The 19,844-nt window shown below is 38.6% G+C and overlaps 2 protein-coding genes across 2 annotated transcripts; both read left to right on the top strand.

Moving 5' to 3' along the window:
• The first annotated feature begins 4,769 nt into the window (after window positions 1-4,769).
• On the top strand, window positions 4,770-5,711 carry LOC102922224 (olfactory receptor 9I1-like). The gene has a single exon (XM_006995021.2). The coding sequence runs from the start codon at window positions 4,770-4,772 to the stop codon at window positions 5,709-5,711; it is 942 nt and encodes a 313-aa protein (XP_006995083.1).
• Window positions 5,712-10,126: 4,415 nt separating this feature from the next.
• Window positions 10,127-13,706, top strand: Or9q1 (olfactory receptor family 9 subfamily Q member 1). The gene is made up of 2 exons (XM_006995022.3): window positions 10,127-10,936; window positions 12,340-13,706. The coding sequence occupies exon 2, from the start codon at window positions 12,354-12,356 to the stop codon at window positions 13,287-13,289; it is 936 nt and encodes a 311-aa protein (XP_006995084.1). The 5' UTR covers window positions 10,127-10,936; window positions 12,340-12,353; the 3' UTR covers window positions 13,290-13,706.
• The last annotated feature ends 6,138 nt before the right edge of the window (window positions 13,707-19,844 follow it).

Below are 19,844 nucleotides of genomic sequence, written 5' to 3'. Positions count from 1 at the left end.
AAACCAAACCTCAAAGCTGGGTGTTGTACACAGCTGTAATCCCAGGACTCATGGAGGTGAGGTAGGATGATAGGAAGTTCAAATCTAAATAGAGTTATGTGTCTATTTCTGTTCTTTAAAAATAATAGGACCCAGAAATAAAGGGATTCACCTATAGCCACCTGATCTTGACATTTTTTTTAATTAAAAATAGATTTTCCCATACAATATATTTTGTTGCATCCTGAAAGTCCAGCTCCCACAGCTGCTCCAGGGTTGCAAATAGAATGTCCTCAGAGTAGTGGGACTAGGAATACTTCTTATTAATCTGAGGGAATAAAAGCTCACAAATGTACTGATGGTCATGCTGTTTATTTCTCTCAAGTTCTCTTCTTCTACCTCTTCTTTTTTTTTTCTGCCTCCCTTTATATATTTTCTGAATGAAAATCAATAAAAAGCTACATTTGAGGGCCATAGTACATTTCCTGAGCAAATGGTAAGGAGAAGAGCCATTTACCATGGCAACCCATAGGCAGGGACATGGTGTTTGACACTTTCCCAGTCAGTGAGATTGAAAACACCCCAAACCCAAAAATAAATTTTTTATCCTATTTGCAACTCCAGATCACAAAGAATGGTACTTGTAACTCCTTCCTCTGTAGCTCTGGCTCATTGTGAAACTTTCCCCATGGATAGCTGGACATAAAACTATTTTTCTCTGGACTTGGTTAATTGATTAATTTTTATTGGGGACCCAAACAATAAACAGTTAGTTAGCTGATCCTTGAAACTTATATTAAAAGTCTGAAGTTAGAAGTTTGTGTAGAGAGTTAATTGCCTGAAAAAATTGTGCAGCGAATAGGTGGTTGGTTTGTGTTATCAGCCAGACTTTTAGCAAGTGGGGAAACTGGCATCAAAGTTGCTTCATGCTTGACCTTGTTTCTACAATAAGATACCTAGGGATTTGTCTTTGTGTATTTTCTGTGGAGGTTTATCTTATGAATTCATATATAGGGGCATTTAGTCTGTTTTGAAATTGTTCTGAGGTTATAAATCAGCTAATTGCATAAAGACTATCTTTGTAGTTAAGAATACTGTAATTTTCCCATGTCAAACTAAGCTATTGATATAAAACAGGGCCTAAATGTCTTACAGTCCTTATGGGAAAATGGTTCTAGTTATGAAGCATATCTTAGTATATTTTCTATTTATCAAAATTATACAGCTTAATGAGGGGTCATCTTCAGACAGTCCACAGATATAAGTGCCCAAAAGATTGAGATGTAATCATGAGGTTGCATGTACATATTACATGAAAATTCACAGTAATGGGGAGAGTCCATGACTGCTTTTGCAGATGTGAATTTGCAGACAGAAGCATCCAGTTTCCAGTGTCTGTGGTCCCATAAGCTTTGTTTGAACAGGATTCCTCCATCAGAGAATTATTCATCTGGTGATTTAACACATGAATATCAATTGCCATCTGTTGTATATGCATCATGGCCTGTAACAGCTCATGACAATGTTTTGATTACAGTTTCCTCTCCCCCAACTACTCCCATATCCTCCCACCCACCCCCACACAACCAAATCCATTCCTTTTCTTCCTGACTTGTTCATTAGAAAACAAACAAGCATCTAAAATAGAAATAAAATAAGATAAAATAAAATCAAACAAACCAGAATAGGGTAAAACAGAAGAAAAAGAGCCCACAAAGTACAAGAAATATTTACAGACTCAGATACTCACACATTAACATACACAGAAACCCAATAGAAACACAAAATCAGAAACCATAATGTATAAGCAAAAGACTTGTAAGATAAAATGCCAGGTAAAGCAGTATAGAAAAAAAAAATCTCCAAAACTCCCTTTGAATTAATTTTGTGTTAGCCACCTACTACTTACTGGACATGGGACCTGCCTTTAGGAATGTTTTGTATGCCCAGTGAGAAACTTTTGTAGAAAACTAATTTTCTTTTGTGATATCTCATCAATTAAAGAGACAACTTCTAGGTTAGGAAGAGGAACTTGGGACTATTTCTTCTCTCAATGTGGGGACCCATGTGGCTTAGACTTGTGCAGGTCCTGTGAGTGTTGCCATCATCTGAGTTCATATATGTGTCCTATTGTGTCTAGAAGTCCTTGTTTCCTGGTTGTCTTCCAGTCTCATTGGCTCATACAATCCTTTTGCTTACTCTTCTACAGAGTTCCCTGATCTCTGAAGGGAGGAATTTGATGGAAACATCCCACTTAGGACTGAATGTTATGAGATATCTCACTCTCTGAACACTGTCCAGTTGTGATTCTCTATGTTTGTTTCCAACTACTGCAGGAGGAAGTTTCTCTGATGATGGCTGAGTAAGACACTGATCTATGGGTAGAGAAAAATGTTGTCAGGGGTTATTTTATTTTGATGTTCCTTTAGCACAACAGCAGTATTTGGTTTTCCTCTAGATCCATACTCTGTCTGATCTTAGATTCTCGACCAATTTCAGGTTTGGGTTTCATTTCGTGGAGTAGGTCTTAAATCCAATAAGTCAGTGGTTGGTTAGTCCTACAATTTTTGTGTCTCTATTGTACCAATATATATTATAGTTAAGTCACCATTGCAGGTCAAAGGGTTTGTAGCTGGCTTGGTGTTGACCTTCTTCTATGGTAGGATGCAGAGTACCTTCTGGTATCCTGAATACTAGTTAGTAGGCTCTAGGTAGTCACCAGCTAGACTTCTCTATGTTCAATGTGTTTTGTACATGTTGTCTTTAGCAATAGGACCTTACTATCAATTTATGTAGAACAACCAATTGCCTTAGCAAAAACCTGGGTTGTTTGGGGGTTTCCATGGTGCCCCTTTTGTCCAACAACTCAAGATGTAACCCATTACTGGCACTGGAGATTTCATTCTATTATGAGAGATGTATAAGTTGGGCCCCCATATTATTTGTTAATTCAATTTAGACTTTTTTCATGTATGAATATATTTTAGGAAGCTTCTACTACAGTAAGTTTCTGTATGATTCCCCAGTGGTTCTTAGTTTTAGCTGTCCCATCCCATATTATGTCTCTTACCCTTTTCTTTTCTCCCCCTCTCCATTTAATCTTCCTGTTCAAGTCGCTGACCCCTTTCATCCATAACTACAGCAAAGAAAAAAAAAGAGAGATCCCATAGAACAGGATGCTAACTATAAACATCATAAGGGATTCATACCCAGAGTTTATAAAGATCCCTAAATATTAAACACTCAAAACTAAGTCATCCATCTCACTTAGTGAGACAGTTGATTAGCTTGAATGGTTTGGGAGGTATCCAGGCAGTGGTACCGGGACCTGTCCTCAGTGCATGTGCTGGCTGTTTGGAACCTGGGGCTTATACAGGGACACTTGGCTCAGCCTGGGAGGAGGGGACTGAACCTGCCTGGACTGAATCTACCAAGTTGAACTCAATCCTCAGGGGAGTCTTTGCCATGGAGGAGATGGGAATGGGGGGTGGACTGGGGAGAAGGTGTGTGTGGGGGGGGTGACAAGGGAGTCTGTGGCTGATATGTGAAATTAAATTAAATTATAAAATAAAATTAAAAAAAACTTAAGTCATCCAATCAACAAAAGAGTAATAAAAGAACAGGCAATTCTCAAAAGAAGAAATACAAAGAGCCAATAAATATATGGAAAAAAGTCCAACATTCTTAGCCAACACAGAAATATAAATTAAAACAAAACTAAGAGTTCAACTTGCATGAATAAGAATGACTGTCATTAGGAAAATAAATGACAGCGAGGCTTGGTAGCATCAGTGTACATTCTCAATAGTCTGGAGAGTGAGGCAAGAGGATCATAATTCAAGGTCTTCTTTACTTGTAAAGTGAGCTCAAGGTCAGCCTGGGAATTTAATGAGACTATTTCAAAATTAAAAAGAAGTGGCAATATGGGTTAGGGTATAGTTCAGTGGAAGAAAACTTGCTTAGCATGCAAGAGGTTGAGTTCTCTTTAAAAACAACAACAACAAAAAGCACTAAAAACATTGCTGGTGAGAATCTGAGGAAAGAGGAACTCTTACACTGTTGTTTGAAATGTAAACTGGCTCAGTCACTATGGAAACCATCATAACAGCTCATCAAACCACTAACACTAGAACAGTCTGACCAAACTATACTGAGTGTGTATCCAGAGATTCATGAAAGCATACCACAGAGACACACACCCATGTTTATTGCTGTCATAATCACAACAGCCAAAACATGGAACCAGCCTAGATGTTCATCAACAGATAAATAAATATGGAAAATATGGTTGATATACACAATGATGTTTTATTCAGCTATAAAGAACAAAATTATGCCATTTTTTCAGGAGTAGTAGTTGAAGTTCATGTTTAGAAAGATTAATTAATTTGTTCAAAGTCTGAAGGGATTTTAAACCTATACTATTCCATCATTGTTTCTGGGAATCCTTTTTCTGGCTGAACATGAGGTCAATATGAACTGCAGAGGTTTGGAAGTCCCTGAAAACAGAGCACTAAAGCCTTGATTTGCCTGTTTCCTAATTAAGAAACTTTGTGGGATGGCCAAGTCACTTTACCTCTTTGGCATGCTTCTGTCAAAAGTGGGATTAACACAACATTATGTACTTCACAGGATTTGTAGACAAAGTGTAACCAAGCTTGTGAAAATAGTGATGTGTTTGCAAATAAGGCTTATTATGGATAGCCAAGCAGGTTGTAGTCACCCTAATTAATTTTCAGTGGTATCTTATTATTAACTGTTATTTTGTTTTCCCAGGTGACATTTGCTTTATGGCAGACAATGGCACTAGGGTGACAGAATTTATTCTGATGGGGTTCCAGCTTCAGGCAGAGCTGCAGCTAGGTCTCTTCTTCACGTTTCTGGCTTTTTATCTCATCACCATGGGAGGAAACTTGGGCATGATCATGCTAATTCAGAGTGATTCTCGGCTCCACACACCCATGTACTTCTTCCTCAGCCACCTGTCCTTCCTGGATATTTGCTACTCATCTGTTATTGTGCCTCAGCTGCTGGAGACCTTAGGGACTCATAAGATGGTCATCACCTATGAACGCTGTGCTACCCAGTTCTTCTTTTTTACATTGTATGCTAGTACTGAGTGCTTCCTTTTGGCTGTCATGGCCTATGACCGCTATGTGGCTGTGTGTTGTCCCCTCCTCTATGCCATGGTCATGACACCACAGACTCGCATCAGCCTGGTTGCTGCAGCATACTCTGGTGCAATGGTAAATACTGTGGTCCGGACTGGGTGTACCTTTTCCATTTCCTTTTGTAAATCTAACCAGGTTGACTTCTTCTTTTGTGACCTCCCACCCCTGCTGAAGCTTGCCTGTAGTGAGACCAAGTCACGAGAGCAGGTGATCTTCCTTTTGGCTTTCTTGGTCATCACAACTAGTGTTTCAGTGATTCTTGTATCCTACCTATTCATTATTTGGGCTATTCTGAAGATTCGAACAGCAGGGGCCAAAGCCAAGACCTTCTCCACTTGTGCATCTCACATGATTGCAGTGGCTCTCTTTTTTGGAACACTGATGTTCATGTACTTGAAAGGCAACATGGGCAAATCACTCTGGGAAGACAAAATTGTGTCTGTATTCTACACTGTGGTGATCCCTATGCTGAACCCTATGATCTATAGCCTGAGGAACAAGGAAGTAAAGGAGGCTCTGAAGAAAGCTTTCAAAAGAATGAAGGTTTCCCAAGGAGAGTAAGACTTAATCTCCATGAGTCCAGAAATTCCTAACAGTTATTTGGTCCTTTGATTTGTCTTCTTGGTATATGACTCGGCTCTCATAGCTGCACTGATATATTGAAACAGCAAATGGAAGTTTGGCTTCCAGAGCTTTCTTAGCTCTATGATTTTGAGCAAGAAATTCTTTTTATCATTTTATCACACATAAAATTTTATTGAGGCCGTAGGGGTGGCTCAGTAGTTGCTAGTGGATCTTGTTCATGAAGAGGCCTCAAATTCAGTCCCAAGCACCAACTGTTACCTATAGCTACAGATCCACAGAATCTCCTGGTCTTCTCTCTCTCTCTCTCTCTCTCTCTCTCTCTCTCTCTCTCTCTCTCTCTCCCTCCCTTTCTCTCTCATTCACATACACATGATCTTTAACACAGTTCAAGAGAGATGGGATCTACATAAAGGACCTTTACAAATGGAAACATGTTATAAAATGTAAGATTTAATTTTCATATCTGTTCTGGATATTGTTGAGAGTTTTAGTCAACTGTTCACTGTTTCATATAAAACTCATTTTTCTTCAACTTATGATGATTACAAACAACTGTACATTTCTTATGTGATAAAGATAAACTCTTCAGTTATGGATGGTCAAGCAGATATCATCATTGGACAAAGAAATTGAACATTCACTCATAAACAATTTAAGTGTTTGTTATTAAGGAATAGAAGTAGCAAACAAAAGAAGGAAGACTGGATGGAAAGGAGTTATGATTCAGGAATGATAAACTAGAGTATGCTTGCTTACTTTCCAAGAGGACATAAAGTCAAGATGCTGCAGAATAAAGGGAAGAAGTAATGATTTATATTAATTATTGGAAACAGTTTGATCTTGATGTATGAATCACACATATAACATTATACTATTTTTTGATCACTAAAGGTCAGAAGTTCTATATTTTTCTCATCATTAGTCATGGACAGATGCTTCAGTTATTCCAGGTTATTTTCTATTCTCTCGTGATGGACACCACCATCTTCTATAGGACATTTACTTTATTGTCAGAAAACAGAGAAGGACGAATGTATCACCTTTAAATGACCTCCATTATGTGCTAGAACTATTACTTGGGAATATCTCCATGAAAACTTCACAACCTTGTTCATCATTTCATCAAATATATAGACACTACTTGTAGTAAAGATGATATTTGACTGGAACATGGTAGTAAATAAAATAAATAATAAAATACATATGGGTTATCCTGAATGGAATTTGAAATATGGGGCAAAGTCATATAATACCATACCAGACCATTATACTGGTAATTAACTGGTGAAGTTTTGAAAAGTGGAATGAAAAAAAATTAACAAAAAAAAGAATCATAGGTCATTGTTAAATGATGTGATAAGGCTTTAATATAGTCTTGTGTGGCTAAAAATGCATCCCCAAATAACTAACATGTAGGCAGAGAACTAAGGGATTAAGTATGCTGTTTTCCTGAGAAGGGGAGACTATATCAGACTGGGATAATTGTGAATGCAAGATTCTGTGAAACCAGATGCACTGAAGAGAAAGCCAGACAGAGGGAACCTTGGTGTGAAACAGAAGTGGTGGATTTGGGAGAAAACAGGGCACAGAGCCTTTCACATTTGCTTAGGGACTTGTGAATTTTATTTCAAGAGCAAGATAGGAAATGTTAGTTTTGAATTTTAAAAAGCCCCCTTTCTTACAGTTGTTTGTGTTGGAAAGGAGGTCAGTGATGATGGAAATGGAGGTGCATAGACTCAAGTGTGTCAGAAACAACTGGCATATTCTAGTGCATGGTGGTATATTCTGTGAGATATGACATGATGCTTCTCAAATTCATTGTAGGAAAGAGAAAACTAGGAGGTGAATGACTATGATGTGAGATTTGGACTGATTCTTGGAAAAGTGGTAAAGTTGACAAAATATAATTTGGTGGCATCTGCCTTTGCATTTGTGCATAATAACTAGTGTAGAGTCTAATCTTTCTTAGGTCTATAGACTATGCCAGTTATCAAAATTGTTATTTTCTTTAATTAATCTCCTGGTCTATGCTAGGCTGTGATAATGTGCTTAAGAAATCATTCATTACAGGGAAATTTTAAATACAAACACAAGTACAAAATATTAGACTAAAGTTTTCTTTCTTGGTGGTAGTGAGAATTAGTTGCTTCACTTTCCTCCCAGTTTCTACTTTGTAGGTCAAAACCAACTCTCCTTAAACCTGGGTCATTTTATATAATTAATGTATGATTATTAAAATGTCTAAAACAGACAAACGAATGATTTTTCAAGTATTGGGCCCATGTACAATTGTTTCTGGAATACACAAGGCAGAGTAAAATGAGCTTTAGTGATTGCAGACATTGCTTAATTTTTAACATCCAAATTTTATTTTATGTGTCTGAGTGTTCTGCCAGCATGCATATATGGATATCATGTGCATGCAATTCCCAAAAATACCAGAAGAGAGCACTGGATTCCTTGGAACTAGAGTTGCAGATTGTTGTGAGCTGCCATGTGGGTGTGGGGAAATGAATCCTGCTCCTCTATAAGCACAAGTGCTCTTAACTACTGACCCATCTGTCCAGCCCCAAGAGACTAACATGCATGAGGCAATAGCATTTACTATTTTGTCAGGGATATATATCAATAAATGAATGAAACTATGGACTACCTAGCCAGTATGAAGTTCTGTGCTAAGCTTCCCTTATCTCATGTAAAACCAACATTCTTTAAAGAAAGTGTGCTGTGGATATCATTCTGTATAAATAAAACACTGATTGGCCAGTGGCCAGGCAGGAAGTAGGCAGGACAAGGAGAAGAGAATTCTGGGAAGTGGAAGGCTGAGTGAGGGAGACACTGCCAGCTGCTGCCATGACAAGCAGCATGTGAAGATGCTGGCAAGTCACAAGCCACATGGCAAGGTATAGATTTATAGAAATGGGTTAATTTAAAGTATAAGAACAGTTAGCAAGAAGCCTGCCATGGCCATACAGTTTGTAAATAATATAAGCGTCTCTGTGTTTGTTTTATAAGTGGGCTGTCAGACTGCCGGGGCTCGGTGGGACCCAGAGAGAAGCTCTCCACCTACAAAAGTGCCATCCTTAAATAAAATATTTTTCACTCATTATTTTATTTCATCACTGTTGTTTAGTCACATAGTGTAGCCCAGCCTCAAACTTAAGGTTTTTTCTTCCTTACCCTCCCAGGTGATGAACTTGAAGTCACATGCCACCAAATAGGCTCACAGATAATATTTGAGAAGTAGAAATAGTCAATATTTTAAAAATGGCTTTTCTTTTTTCTTCTCAACTTCTAATCTACTTATTTTAGAAATATGACTTTGAAATGATAAATATTTAGCTGTACTGTCTTCCTCTCAGCCTACACACAAATGGCACTGAAAAAAAATGAAGGGAGGAGACCATCAAACTGAATTTTTTTGAATATGGCAATGACAAGAGACTATATTCTTGTACCATTCACAGTGGTTGTGACTACATATAAGATCATGACTACATGTGTAAAATCAGCAAAGGAACAAACTAGTCTAAACCCCAGCATAGGCAGGAGAGGGGCTCATGAAGTACCACCTTAGCCGAGGAGCTGTCGGCAATTGATAGCTCCTGGGGAGTGAGAGAAAGTTTTCTTTTGTGGCTACAGGTCCTGACAACCTCCAATAGATGACCCTATGCCTTTGTACAGACAGGCAGAACTAAGTAAAATCATTGGATTTAAAAATAAAAGGAAAGCACATGAAGTTGGGAAGGAGAAATGATGGGGGGAGTATAGGGAGAACATTGGAGGAGATAGAACAAGGCCTGAATTTACTCAAAACATTATGCACATGTACGAAATTCTCAAATAATAAAAATAAAATATTTAATCAATTAAAAATAAATACAGCACCAATATTTTAACTGTAAAATTTTACACACACTTTCTATATGTATGTATGTATGTATGTATGTATATGTATGTATGTATATATGTATACATATGTATCTATTAATTTGAACAAATGAGTATAGATATGAACCAGATTAACTAGATTCTCACTACAAGAGCAGTAGTTGAGGGGAAATGAAGGCATATAACCCATATAACTCATGATCCTATGCCCTTAAAAGAAGTGTTGTTTGAAGATTTTCTTTTGTTTGTGGAGTATGAGATGAATAGTTAGGCTTTGGGACCTGTGACTTGTGGCAGGGAGCAGCTGTCTTTTCTCCTCTGTGACAGGGCCAGGTGCCTTGTTAAGAATTCTCATAAGCAATAGATGCCTCTCCTCAGAGACCATTTTAACCACTGTGTGGAGATCTCAGAGTTTTGTAATCAAAATTAGTGTCTTCTCTTTAAGGTGTTTGTGTTAGAGTTGGAAATGTATAAGAAAAGGCTATTCTCCAACCTCTACTGACCAAGTCTAATATGTAATTGAACTACACTTAGGATGAAGAATGAATCTTGGCTAGATTTAGTAGATTCTAGAAACCAAAAAAAGGTCTTTGCTGTGGCAGATGGCTAGAAGGATCTCAAGAATTATTGCAGGAAGAGTGTTAAGGCATTTTTATGTTCATGTTGATTAATATGGTGCTTGTGTGAGTGCGTGTGCGTGTGCGTGTGCGTGTGCGTGTGCGTGTGCGTGTGTGTGTGTGTGTGTGTGTGTGTGTGTGTGTGTATGTGTGTGAATCTGAAGGAAAGAAAGGGGAATTGAGGAGCTAAGACTTCCTCTTTCTCATAGCTAAAAGTGTAGGAGGCCAACAGGAATCAGCAAATCTTTTGCAGTCTGGGATAGTATTGCCCCCATTATACTCTTAGAATACTTCTTCACCAGGTAGATGGAATGAAATGACCTTGTTTAGACTAAGGAAAAGTATAGGACAAAGATAAAAGAGGATCAGTGGGGTAAAGCCAAACTGGAATTCAGATGGTCAGTCTGATCCATATATCTTAATTGATATTCCACCTAGTTACCAGAACCAATTTCCTTTATTTGCCGTTCTCTCCAGTACCTTGGTCCAGCACTGGTCTAGCTACCAAAGATTTATGCTGTAATATTTTTTAACATCTCCCCTATCCTGCTGCATTTTGATTCAGCGAAATGACAATCTATTCTCTCGCTTCAAAGCCTCTATCATGATTTGACTTTTTTGACATAATGCCGGACATTTTCTAAGTAACAGCTATTGGAATAAACCAAGGAATCATGTGAAATCAGTTACAAGGTAAGCAGTTTCTAGCATATGTACAGCGTTGTACCTAATGGCAACTAGACCATTTCCTAGCTGTGCTGTCTTTGGATTGTTGCTTACCTATGGTCTTAGTTTCTTCATTCACCCAAAGAAAGAAGAAAATTCATTTATAAAGTTTTTGTGAAGATTAAATGAATTAATCAGTCAGGAAGAATAGAGTCTACCAGTTTATTTTTAGTATTGCTAGTATTGTTCTGATAAAAGGCTATTTTTTGTGAAAATTAACATTTTCTTTCTGTTAAGTAGTACATTTTAAGGTTATAGATAGAAGTATAAAACCTAGAAAGAACTTATGACAATCACTGATAATTTTCATCAGTTGTACTGAATTCTCATGTTTAGGGTATGTTCTGATTTTGCAATTGGAATTCTATCACAGTATTGCTCCCTTTTCAAGGTGTTTCACATCTTATTTAATAACTTCATTCTATAAAATATAATAAACCCTTATTGAGTGATGAATTCCCAGGGGACATTTACTGTCTGGAGAAGGAATAAATGAAAGGAGGCTTCTTGTGAAAACTTGTGATCTGAGAAACAGTTTGAAGGTAGTGTAAGCACTGGGGAGGACCCTGGGGACCAGAAAAGTAAGATGTTCTAGGTAGAAGTGGTGTTCTGCCTGAAGCACAGAGACATCCATGAATGGAGGAGTATCAGGGCTGCCAATTATTCAGTACATCTGGGGAAACTGTGGGAGAGCGAGGTGTCACTATGTGTGTGAGGACTGGAAAGTCAGCTGGGTACATAAGAAAATAGGTAGGGGAAATGTAAATTGTCCCAATGTATTGAGGATGCTAAGTAATTTCCTGCTATTGACAGGGTTCCATGACTAGGTTTTTGTCAAATGGGTGAGGCATGATCAAATTAAAGTCTTGGAAATAACAAGATTTTAAATGATATTAAATTTTAAAATGTGGCAATAATTTGTAAGAAGTTACTCTGAGTAAGGAGTGAGGGAGAGAACTTAGTTCGATGGCTATTGATTTAACTCAGAGATGAAGAGGGTTAGAAATAGGGGAGAAGTTGGACCATCAAGGATAAAGGGCAGAATCCTGAGACAGTCAGCTGCATGGTAGGAAAATGACCACAAATCGCTGTCCAGGCTCTGTTTCATTTGCAGGGCTCACACAGCTGCTTTGCAGTGTAAGTGGGATTACCCACTCTCTTGTTCTGCACAGGTTCACATATGTTTTATTTCTCCCTCCATACCCTAAGATTACTATCCTAAAACTCCCTTGAAGGAAGGAGCTAAGACCTGTCATGTTTAGAGTCCCCTCTATAGCACCTGGGTACTTTCCATATGTTTAAAAGTTTACACTGTACTTGTACGTGCATCCTGTGCGCGGCATCCTGACTTGTTTCTAATGCTCTCTCAGGTACGACAGGCTTCATGGCAAAGGTGAACCTGACTTTGGTGACAGAGTTCCTTCTCATAGCGTTCACTGAACACCCAGAACGGGGTCTCCCTCTGTTCCACTTGTTCTTATTTATCTATCTCTTCACTTTGCTGGGGAACTCAGGTATGATTGTTCTGATCCGCATGGATCGCCGCCTCCACACCCCGATGTACTTCCTTCTAAGCCACCTCTCTTTCATGGACATCTGCTACTCCTCTGTCACAGTTCCTCAAACAATGGCGGTGTTGTGGGAGCATGGGGCAACTTTGTCCTATGCACGCTGTGTTGCTCAGTTTTTCCTGTTTACTTTCTTCGGCTCCATCGATTGCTACCTTTTGGCCTTCATGGCCTATGACCGCTATGTGGCCGTTTGCCAACCTCTGCTTTATGTCACCATCATGACACAGAAAGCCCTTTTAAGTTTTGTGGCTGGGGCTTACGTTGCTGGTCTCCTCAGTGCCTTGGTGCGGACAATCTCAGCATTCTCCCTCTCATTTTGTGGAAACAATGAAATCGACTTCATTTTCTGTGACCTTCCTCCTCTGCTAAAGCTGACCTGTGGGGAGAGCTACACCCAGGAGTTGGTGATCGTTGTGTTTGCCATTTTTGTTATCCCTGCTTGCATGGTGATAATTGTGGTTTCCTACCTGTTCATCATTGTGGCCATTCTGAGGATCCCTTCAGCAGGAGGCCGGGCCAAGACCTTCTCAACCTGTGCCTCCCACATCACCGCAGTGTCGCTCTTCTTTGGTACCCTCATCTTCATGTACCTGAGAGACAACTCTGGCCAGGATTCGGAAAAGGATCGGGTAGTGTCTGTGTTCTACACAACAGTAATCCCCATGCTGAATCCCCTCATCTACAGCTTGAGGAATAAGGAAGTGAAGGAAGCGCTAAGGAGAGCTCTCAGTAGAGTCAAGAGTGCCTAGCCTCTTCCCACCCTGGGAAATCCCAAGAAAGATCTGTTTCCTAATGCCAGCACTTTAGGACTTCTTTATACTATCCCAAATATTTAAATGTGGATCCCACAATCCAGGGTTCATAAAAAGTAAAAATGTTTAGCTCCATGGAGAAGCAAGAAAAAATGTAAAGGCTAGCTGGAGAAGAGATTTAAGTGCGGACCATGGCTGTCAGGACATGTGCAATGTAAATGTGCCAGGTCTCACTGGTTTGTGATAAAAGAACAATAATGTAGTTTTTGCAAAATTTTCCATGAAAAGAAATGTGAAAATATAATTTAATAAATACCTTATACTCAATAGTTAGATTCTGTTAATGTTAATATTTGTTATATTTACTTCATTAAATAAATATATCCATTAATAAACCCATTCATCTATTTGCCCACTAAACTGTGTTGTGTTTTATTCACATTAATATTAGTTGCAGAAAACAGCATTAAAACACTCTGCTCTTCAAAACCATGATTTCATTTGAGATTCAAAATTTAGAAAATTTTCATTTTAATTTTAAATATAAATCTTTTGAGACATGGTGTCATGTAGTCCACTCTGACCTCAAATTCTCTATGAAGGTGAGGATGACCTTAGATTTCTGATCTCCCTCTACCTTACCTTGCTGTGATTAAAGTTCTCCATTACTTTCTGGACTTAGCAATAAATTCTCAGGATCAAACCTAGGACTTTGTGTTTGGTAGGCAGGCATTATCCTACCCAATTGAGTTATTTCCTAGCTGTAGATGACACTTTAAAAATATTTATTTACTTTCATTTATTTATGAGTGTGTGCACATGCGTGTGCCAGAAAATGGCATCAGGTGACCTCCTCTATCACTCTCAGCCTATTTATTTGAGGCAGATTCTTTCTCCGAACCTGCAGCTTGTATTGTCTGGGCTAGGCTGGAAGCTAGGAAACCTCACTGATTCTCCTGTCTCTGTTTTTTGGAGCTGGGATTGCAGGCATTTATGGAACTCCAGGCTTATTACATGGGTGATAATACAAAATGGTTTTTTATGATTATACCAAAAGCATTCTCAATCAGGGAACCATCTCTTCAGAATCACAATTTATTTTTAATTATTTAATTATGGTAGTTTAATGACCTAATTAATGAAGCTGAACCTATTCAAAATACTTTTCAAATCCTTTAGTTTTTGCCAGGCTGCCTTACTAGAATCTCTACTAAGACCTTCAATAACATGATTGTTGATTGCATTTCCCCACTCAAAATACATTCTATTTTTTTTTCTATTCACCTTTTCTAGATTCCTTCTGTTCTAGTGCATGCTTTGGAGTCCCTTTGACTAAATTACACCCCTCCCCTGGCCATGATGGTGTTCCTTGTATCTGTACCACAGATACATATCTTGTTCTTACATGTTTTGTCTTGCCTGTGGGTAGGTAGATCTTAGTCCAAAGGCCCAGTGCCCTGCAAAATGTCAGCCTGTATCCAATCCCAAAAAACTCTGGATTTTTACCTTTTTAACTACAGACCCCTTGATTTAGTTGAGCCTGCCTGAGGAATTGGAAAGAAATAGGTCACATTGACTCATCTTTTCTTATTTAGCTTGCTTCTCACTCCAAAACTTTTTTCCATGAAATAATAGTAAGCAATATTGTGTTTATACAAAATGATGCATAGTATATGATCCAGAGGAAGATGATGTCTAGTGTCTAACAGGATTACTTAAGTACAACCTCCCTAAAATAATATGTCACACAAGGAACTCCAGTGACAAGATCTCTGAGTGGATGAAACAGATTTGTGCAAGGTGAAAGAGTGGGGATGTAGTGCCCAAAGATATTTAACTTTAGATCACACATCTAAATAAAACCCATATAAATCCTCAAAGCTTTCTTGAACACACTTTATTTAAGAGTATATATTCTAATTCTCATGAATAATATAAAACATTTACTACTTTGAGCAGCATTTTGTCAGATATTAAAATGTAAATAAAATGGGTGATTAATTCATAGTTCACATGTAGATTGTATTATATGTGGTGAAGAACATTAAGAAGTCATTAGAAATCTCAAATTAGTTACATGAAATTTTCTGCAGGTTGAAGTGGAAAATATTTGGTTCTTGCAAATGAAATCAGTATGTGAAAAGAGTTACCTGCTTTGAGAATTCATTAGAAAGGAAATAGCAGGTGAGTGGAAAGAAAGGACTAAGAGAATTAATTTCCAGGCTTCAAGAAATACATTAATGTTTTCTGGTCTTGCATTCAAATTTTAAGCAGGCAACTAAGGCATGCATTTAAGAAGAAAAGGCAAAATGATGAACCTGCGGGAACTTGGCCTACATTAATTAATACAGGAAACCTTGTACTTTTTCTTGTTTTGTATTAGTGTACATTAAGTTAAATATTATGAATTTCTTTATGTATACAATGTGCTTTGAATATATTATCCATATCATAACTTTTTCCCTATTATCTCTCCTCTTGGTTCTCTTCCTTTTCTGACTAATATCTATGTCATGCCTTTCTTTTCACATGTATTCCCGCATGTGAGAGAAAACAATCAATGTTTGAATTTCTGAATATGAATTATTTCACTTAACAGGATGATATCTGGTATTTTTTTTTGAAAAAGGTGTGATGCAATTTTTTATGCTTGAAAAATTATCCACTATGCATAATATACCACATATTATTTATATATTAATTCATTGCTGTGCACCTTGGCTTGGTCTATAACCTAGAAATTGTGGATAGTGCTGCAATAAACAAGAGGGTGGAGATATTTCTCTTGCATAATTACTTGTATGTTTTGAAAAATGTGCAAAAGTGATATAGCTGAATTATATGATAGCTGTGTTTTAGTTTCTAAAATTATTGAAATAATTTGAATTAGCCTTCACAGTATTGGGTTTTTTATGACATCTATTTTGTTTTTGCTGATTCTTCATCTAACTCCCTTACCCAGCTTGAACGTGCCTTACTGCTATTTGTGATCTTTTGTGTTTCCATTTGAATTGTAGGAGTGTTTTCTGTTCCATGATGACTGTCCATGAAATTTTGAGTTTTCATTAAATTTGGAAATCACCTTGGGAAATATGGACAAGAAATAAATCCTGTTTGCTTTAAACCACTAAGAGTTATATGGCTTACTTCAGTAGCATAGCTTAGCATAACTCATTTAAAAATATAGGCTCTTCCCATCCTGGCCCCGTCTTCCCTTCTGGACCAGAGGTGAGTATCCGGGCCCAACCTGGACCCCATCCCTGGGCACCAGCCACTCTGGGAAGACCTGCCCAACTTGGCCCCAGGTTCTGGCCACCGGGCAGGTCCCCTTCTAGCCCCACCGGGAGGGATCACCTTCTCCAAACCCCCCAGCAGCCCCTGCAATCTCCGCACCCTGCCCCCACGCCCATCTGCCGGAGACCCTAGCCACTTCCTGAGACTTAGAGACCGGCCCCCAGCTCCCATCCTGCCCCCGACTTCCCTTCTGGACCAGAGGTGAGTATCCTGGCCCAACCTGGACCCCATCCCTGGGCACCAGCCACTCTGGGAAGACCTGGCCAACTTGGCCCCAGGTTCTGGCCACCGGGCAGGTCCCCTTCTAGCCCCACCGGGAGGGATCCCCTTCTCCAAGCCCCCCAGCAGCCCCTGTAATCTCCGGTCCAGATAAGAGCTTCCATCCTGCCCCAGAATTCCCATTTGGACAAGAGAACTCCCATCTGGACAAGAGAGAGAGACTTCCTGAATCAGCTCTTTCTGAACTAAGTACACTGATAAGACCAGGAAGGAACCACAAGGAGATGGGCAGACGTCAAGGCAGAAGTACATATAACAAAATGAAGAGCAATACAGTATCACCAGAACCTAGCCCGCCTCCAACATCTAGACCTGAACATCAAAAATTGGAAGAAGCAGAAGAAAGTAGCCTTATGAGTAACATCATGAAGAAAGTAGAGGCTTGTGTAGAGGAAAAGACAAGAAAATTGGAAAAACGCTGTAAACAACTAGAGGAAAGGGCAAACAAATTAGAAGAAAACAATAAACCCCTGCAAGAAAACAATAAAGTCCTGGAAGAAAACAATAAAGTATGGGAAGAAAACAATAAAGTACTGAAAGAAAATCATGAAAAAGCAATGAAACAAATAAAGGAAACAGTCCAACACCTGAAAAGGGACATTGAAAAAATAAAGAAGACACAAACAGAGGGAATGCTGGAAATAGAAAACCTGAGTAAAAGATCGGGAACTTCAGATGCAAGTATAACGAACAGAATGCAAGAGATGGAAGAGAGGATCTCTGGCATTGAATATACAGTAGAAGAAATAGTTTCATCAGTGGAAGAAAACATTAAAGCCAACAAAGTCATGAACCAAAATGTCCAAGAAATTTGGGACACCATGAAAAGACCAAACCTACGAATTATAGGGATAGAAGAAGGTGAAGAATACCAACTCAAAGGCACAGAAAATATATTCAACAAAATTATAGAAGGAAACTTTCCCAACTTAAAGAAGGAAATGCCTATGAAGATACAAGAAGCCTATAGAACACCAAACAGAGTAGACCTCCCCAAAAGTCCCCTCGACACATAATAATTAAACAACTAAATGTACAGAATAAAGAAAGAATATTAAGAGCAGCAAAGGAAAAAGGCCAAGTGACCTATAAAGGTAAACCCATCAGAATAACACCCGATTTCTCAATGGAGACTTCGAAAGCCAGAAGGACCTGGACAGATGTAATGCAGACACTAAGAGACCATGAATGTCAGCCCAGACTAATATACCCAGCAAAACTTTCAATCATCATAGACGGAAGGAACAAGACATTCAAAGACAAAGCTAGATTTAAACAATACCTATCCACAAACCCAGTCCTATAGAAAGCACTAGAAGGAAAATTCCAACCGAAGGAAGTCAGATACACCCTCGAAAACACAGGCAATAGATAAAGGCACAACAGTAAACCCCAAAGAAGAGAAGTACACACACACTTTCCCTATTTGCAGATGACATGATAGTATACTTGAGTGACCCCAAAGATTCCACCCAGAAACTGATAAAGCTTATAAACACCTTCAGCAACATAGCAGGATACAAGATCAACTCAAAAAAATCAGTAGCCCTCCTATATACAATGGACAAAGAAGCTGAGAAGGCAATTAGAGATACATCACCCTTTACAATAGCCACAAATGACATAAAATACCTTAGGGTAACACTAACCAAGCAAGTGAAGGACCTATATGACAAGAACTTTAAGTCCCTGAAAAAAGAAATTGAAGAAGATGTCAGAAAATGGAAAGATCTCCCATGCTCATGGATAGGCAGGGTTAACATAGTAAAAATGGCAATCTTACCAAAAGCAATTTACAGATTCAATGCAATCCCCATCAAAATACTAACACAAATCTTCACAGACCTGGAAAGAATAATACTCAACTTCATATGGAAAAACAAAAAACCCAGGATAGCCAAAAGAATCCTGTACAATAAAACAACCTCTGGAGGCATCACAATCCCTGACTTCAAGCTCTACTATAGAGCTACAGTAATAAAAACAGCTTGCTATTGGCATAAAAACCAACATGTGGACCAATGGAATCGAACTGAAGACCCTGACATTAACCCACACACCTATGAACATATAATTTTTGACAAAGAAGCCAAAAGTGTACAATGGAAAAAAGAAAGCATCTTCAACAAATGGTGCTGGCATAACTGGATATCAACGTGTAGAAGGCTGCAAATAGACCCATATCTGTTATCGTGCACAAAACTTAAGTCCAAGTGGATCAAGGACCTCAACATAAATCCAGCTACTCTGAACCTGCAAGAAGAGAAAGTAGGAAGTAGTCTTGAACATAGGAGATCACTTCCTAAATATAACACCAGTAGCACAGACACTGAGACAAACAATCAATCAATGGGACCTCTTGAAACTGAGAAGCTTTTGTAGAGCAAAGGATATGGCCAACAAGGCAAAGGAACAGCCTACAGAATAGGAAAAGATCTTCACCCACCCCACATCTGACAGAGGACTGATATCCAGAATATATAAGGAACTCAAGAAATTAGACATCAAAACGACCAACAGTCCAATTGCAAAATGGGCTTTAGAACTAAACAGAATTCTCAACAGAGGAAACTCAAATGGCTGAAAGACATTTAAGGAATTGCTCAACATCCCTAATCATTAGGGAAATGCAAATCAAAACAACTCTGAGATACCACCTTACACTTGTCAGAATGGCTAAGATCAAAAACACTGAAGACACCTTATGCTGGAGAGGATATGGAACTCGGGGAACTCTCCTCCACTGCTGGTGGGAATGCAAAGCTTGTACAACCACTTTGGAAATCAATATGGCACTTTCTTAGAAAATTGGGAATCAATCTCCCCCAAGATCCAGCTATACCACTCTTGGGCATATACCCAAGAAATGCTCAATCATACCACAAGAGCACTTGCTCAGCTATGTTCATATCAGCATTGTTTGTAATAGCCAAAACCTGGAAACAACCTAGATGCCCTTCAACTGAAGAATGGATAAAT

This window comes from Peromyscus maniculatus, chromosome 1, assembly GCF_049852395.1.
Source record: "Peromyscus maniculatus bairdii isolate BWxNUB_F1_BW_parent chromosome 1, HU_Pman_BW_mat_3.1, whole genome shotgun sequence".
In the NCBI taxonomy this organism is placed as follows: domain Eukaryota; kingdom Metazoa; phylum Chordata; class Mammalia; order Rodentia; family Cricetidae; genus Peromyscus; species Peromyscus maniculatus.
The sequence above is the reverse complement of the archived record's forward strand: the minus strand, read 5'-3'. Positions and strand labels throughout refer to the sequence as shown.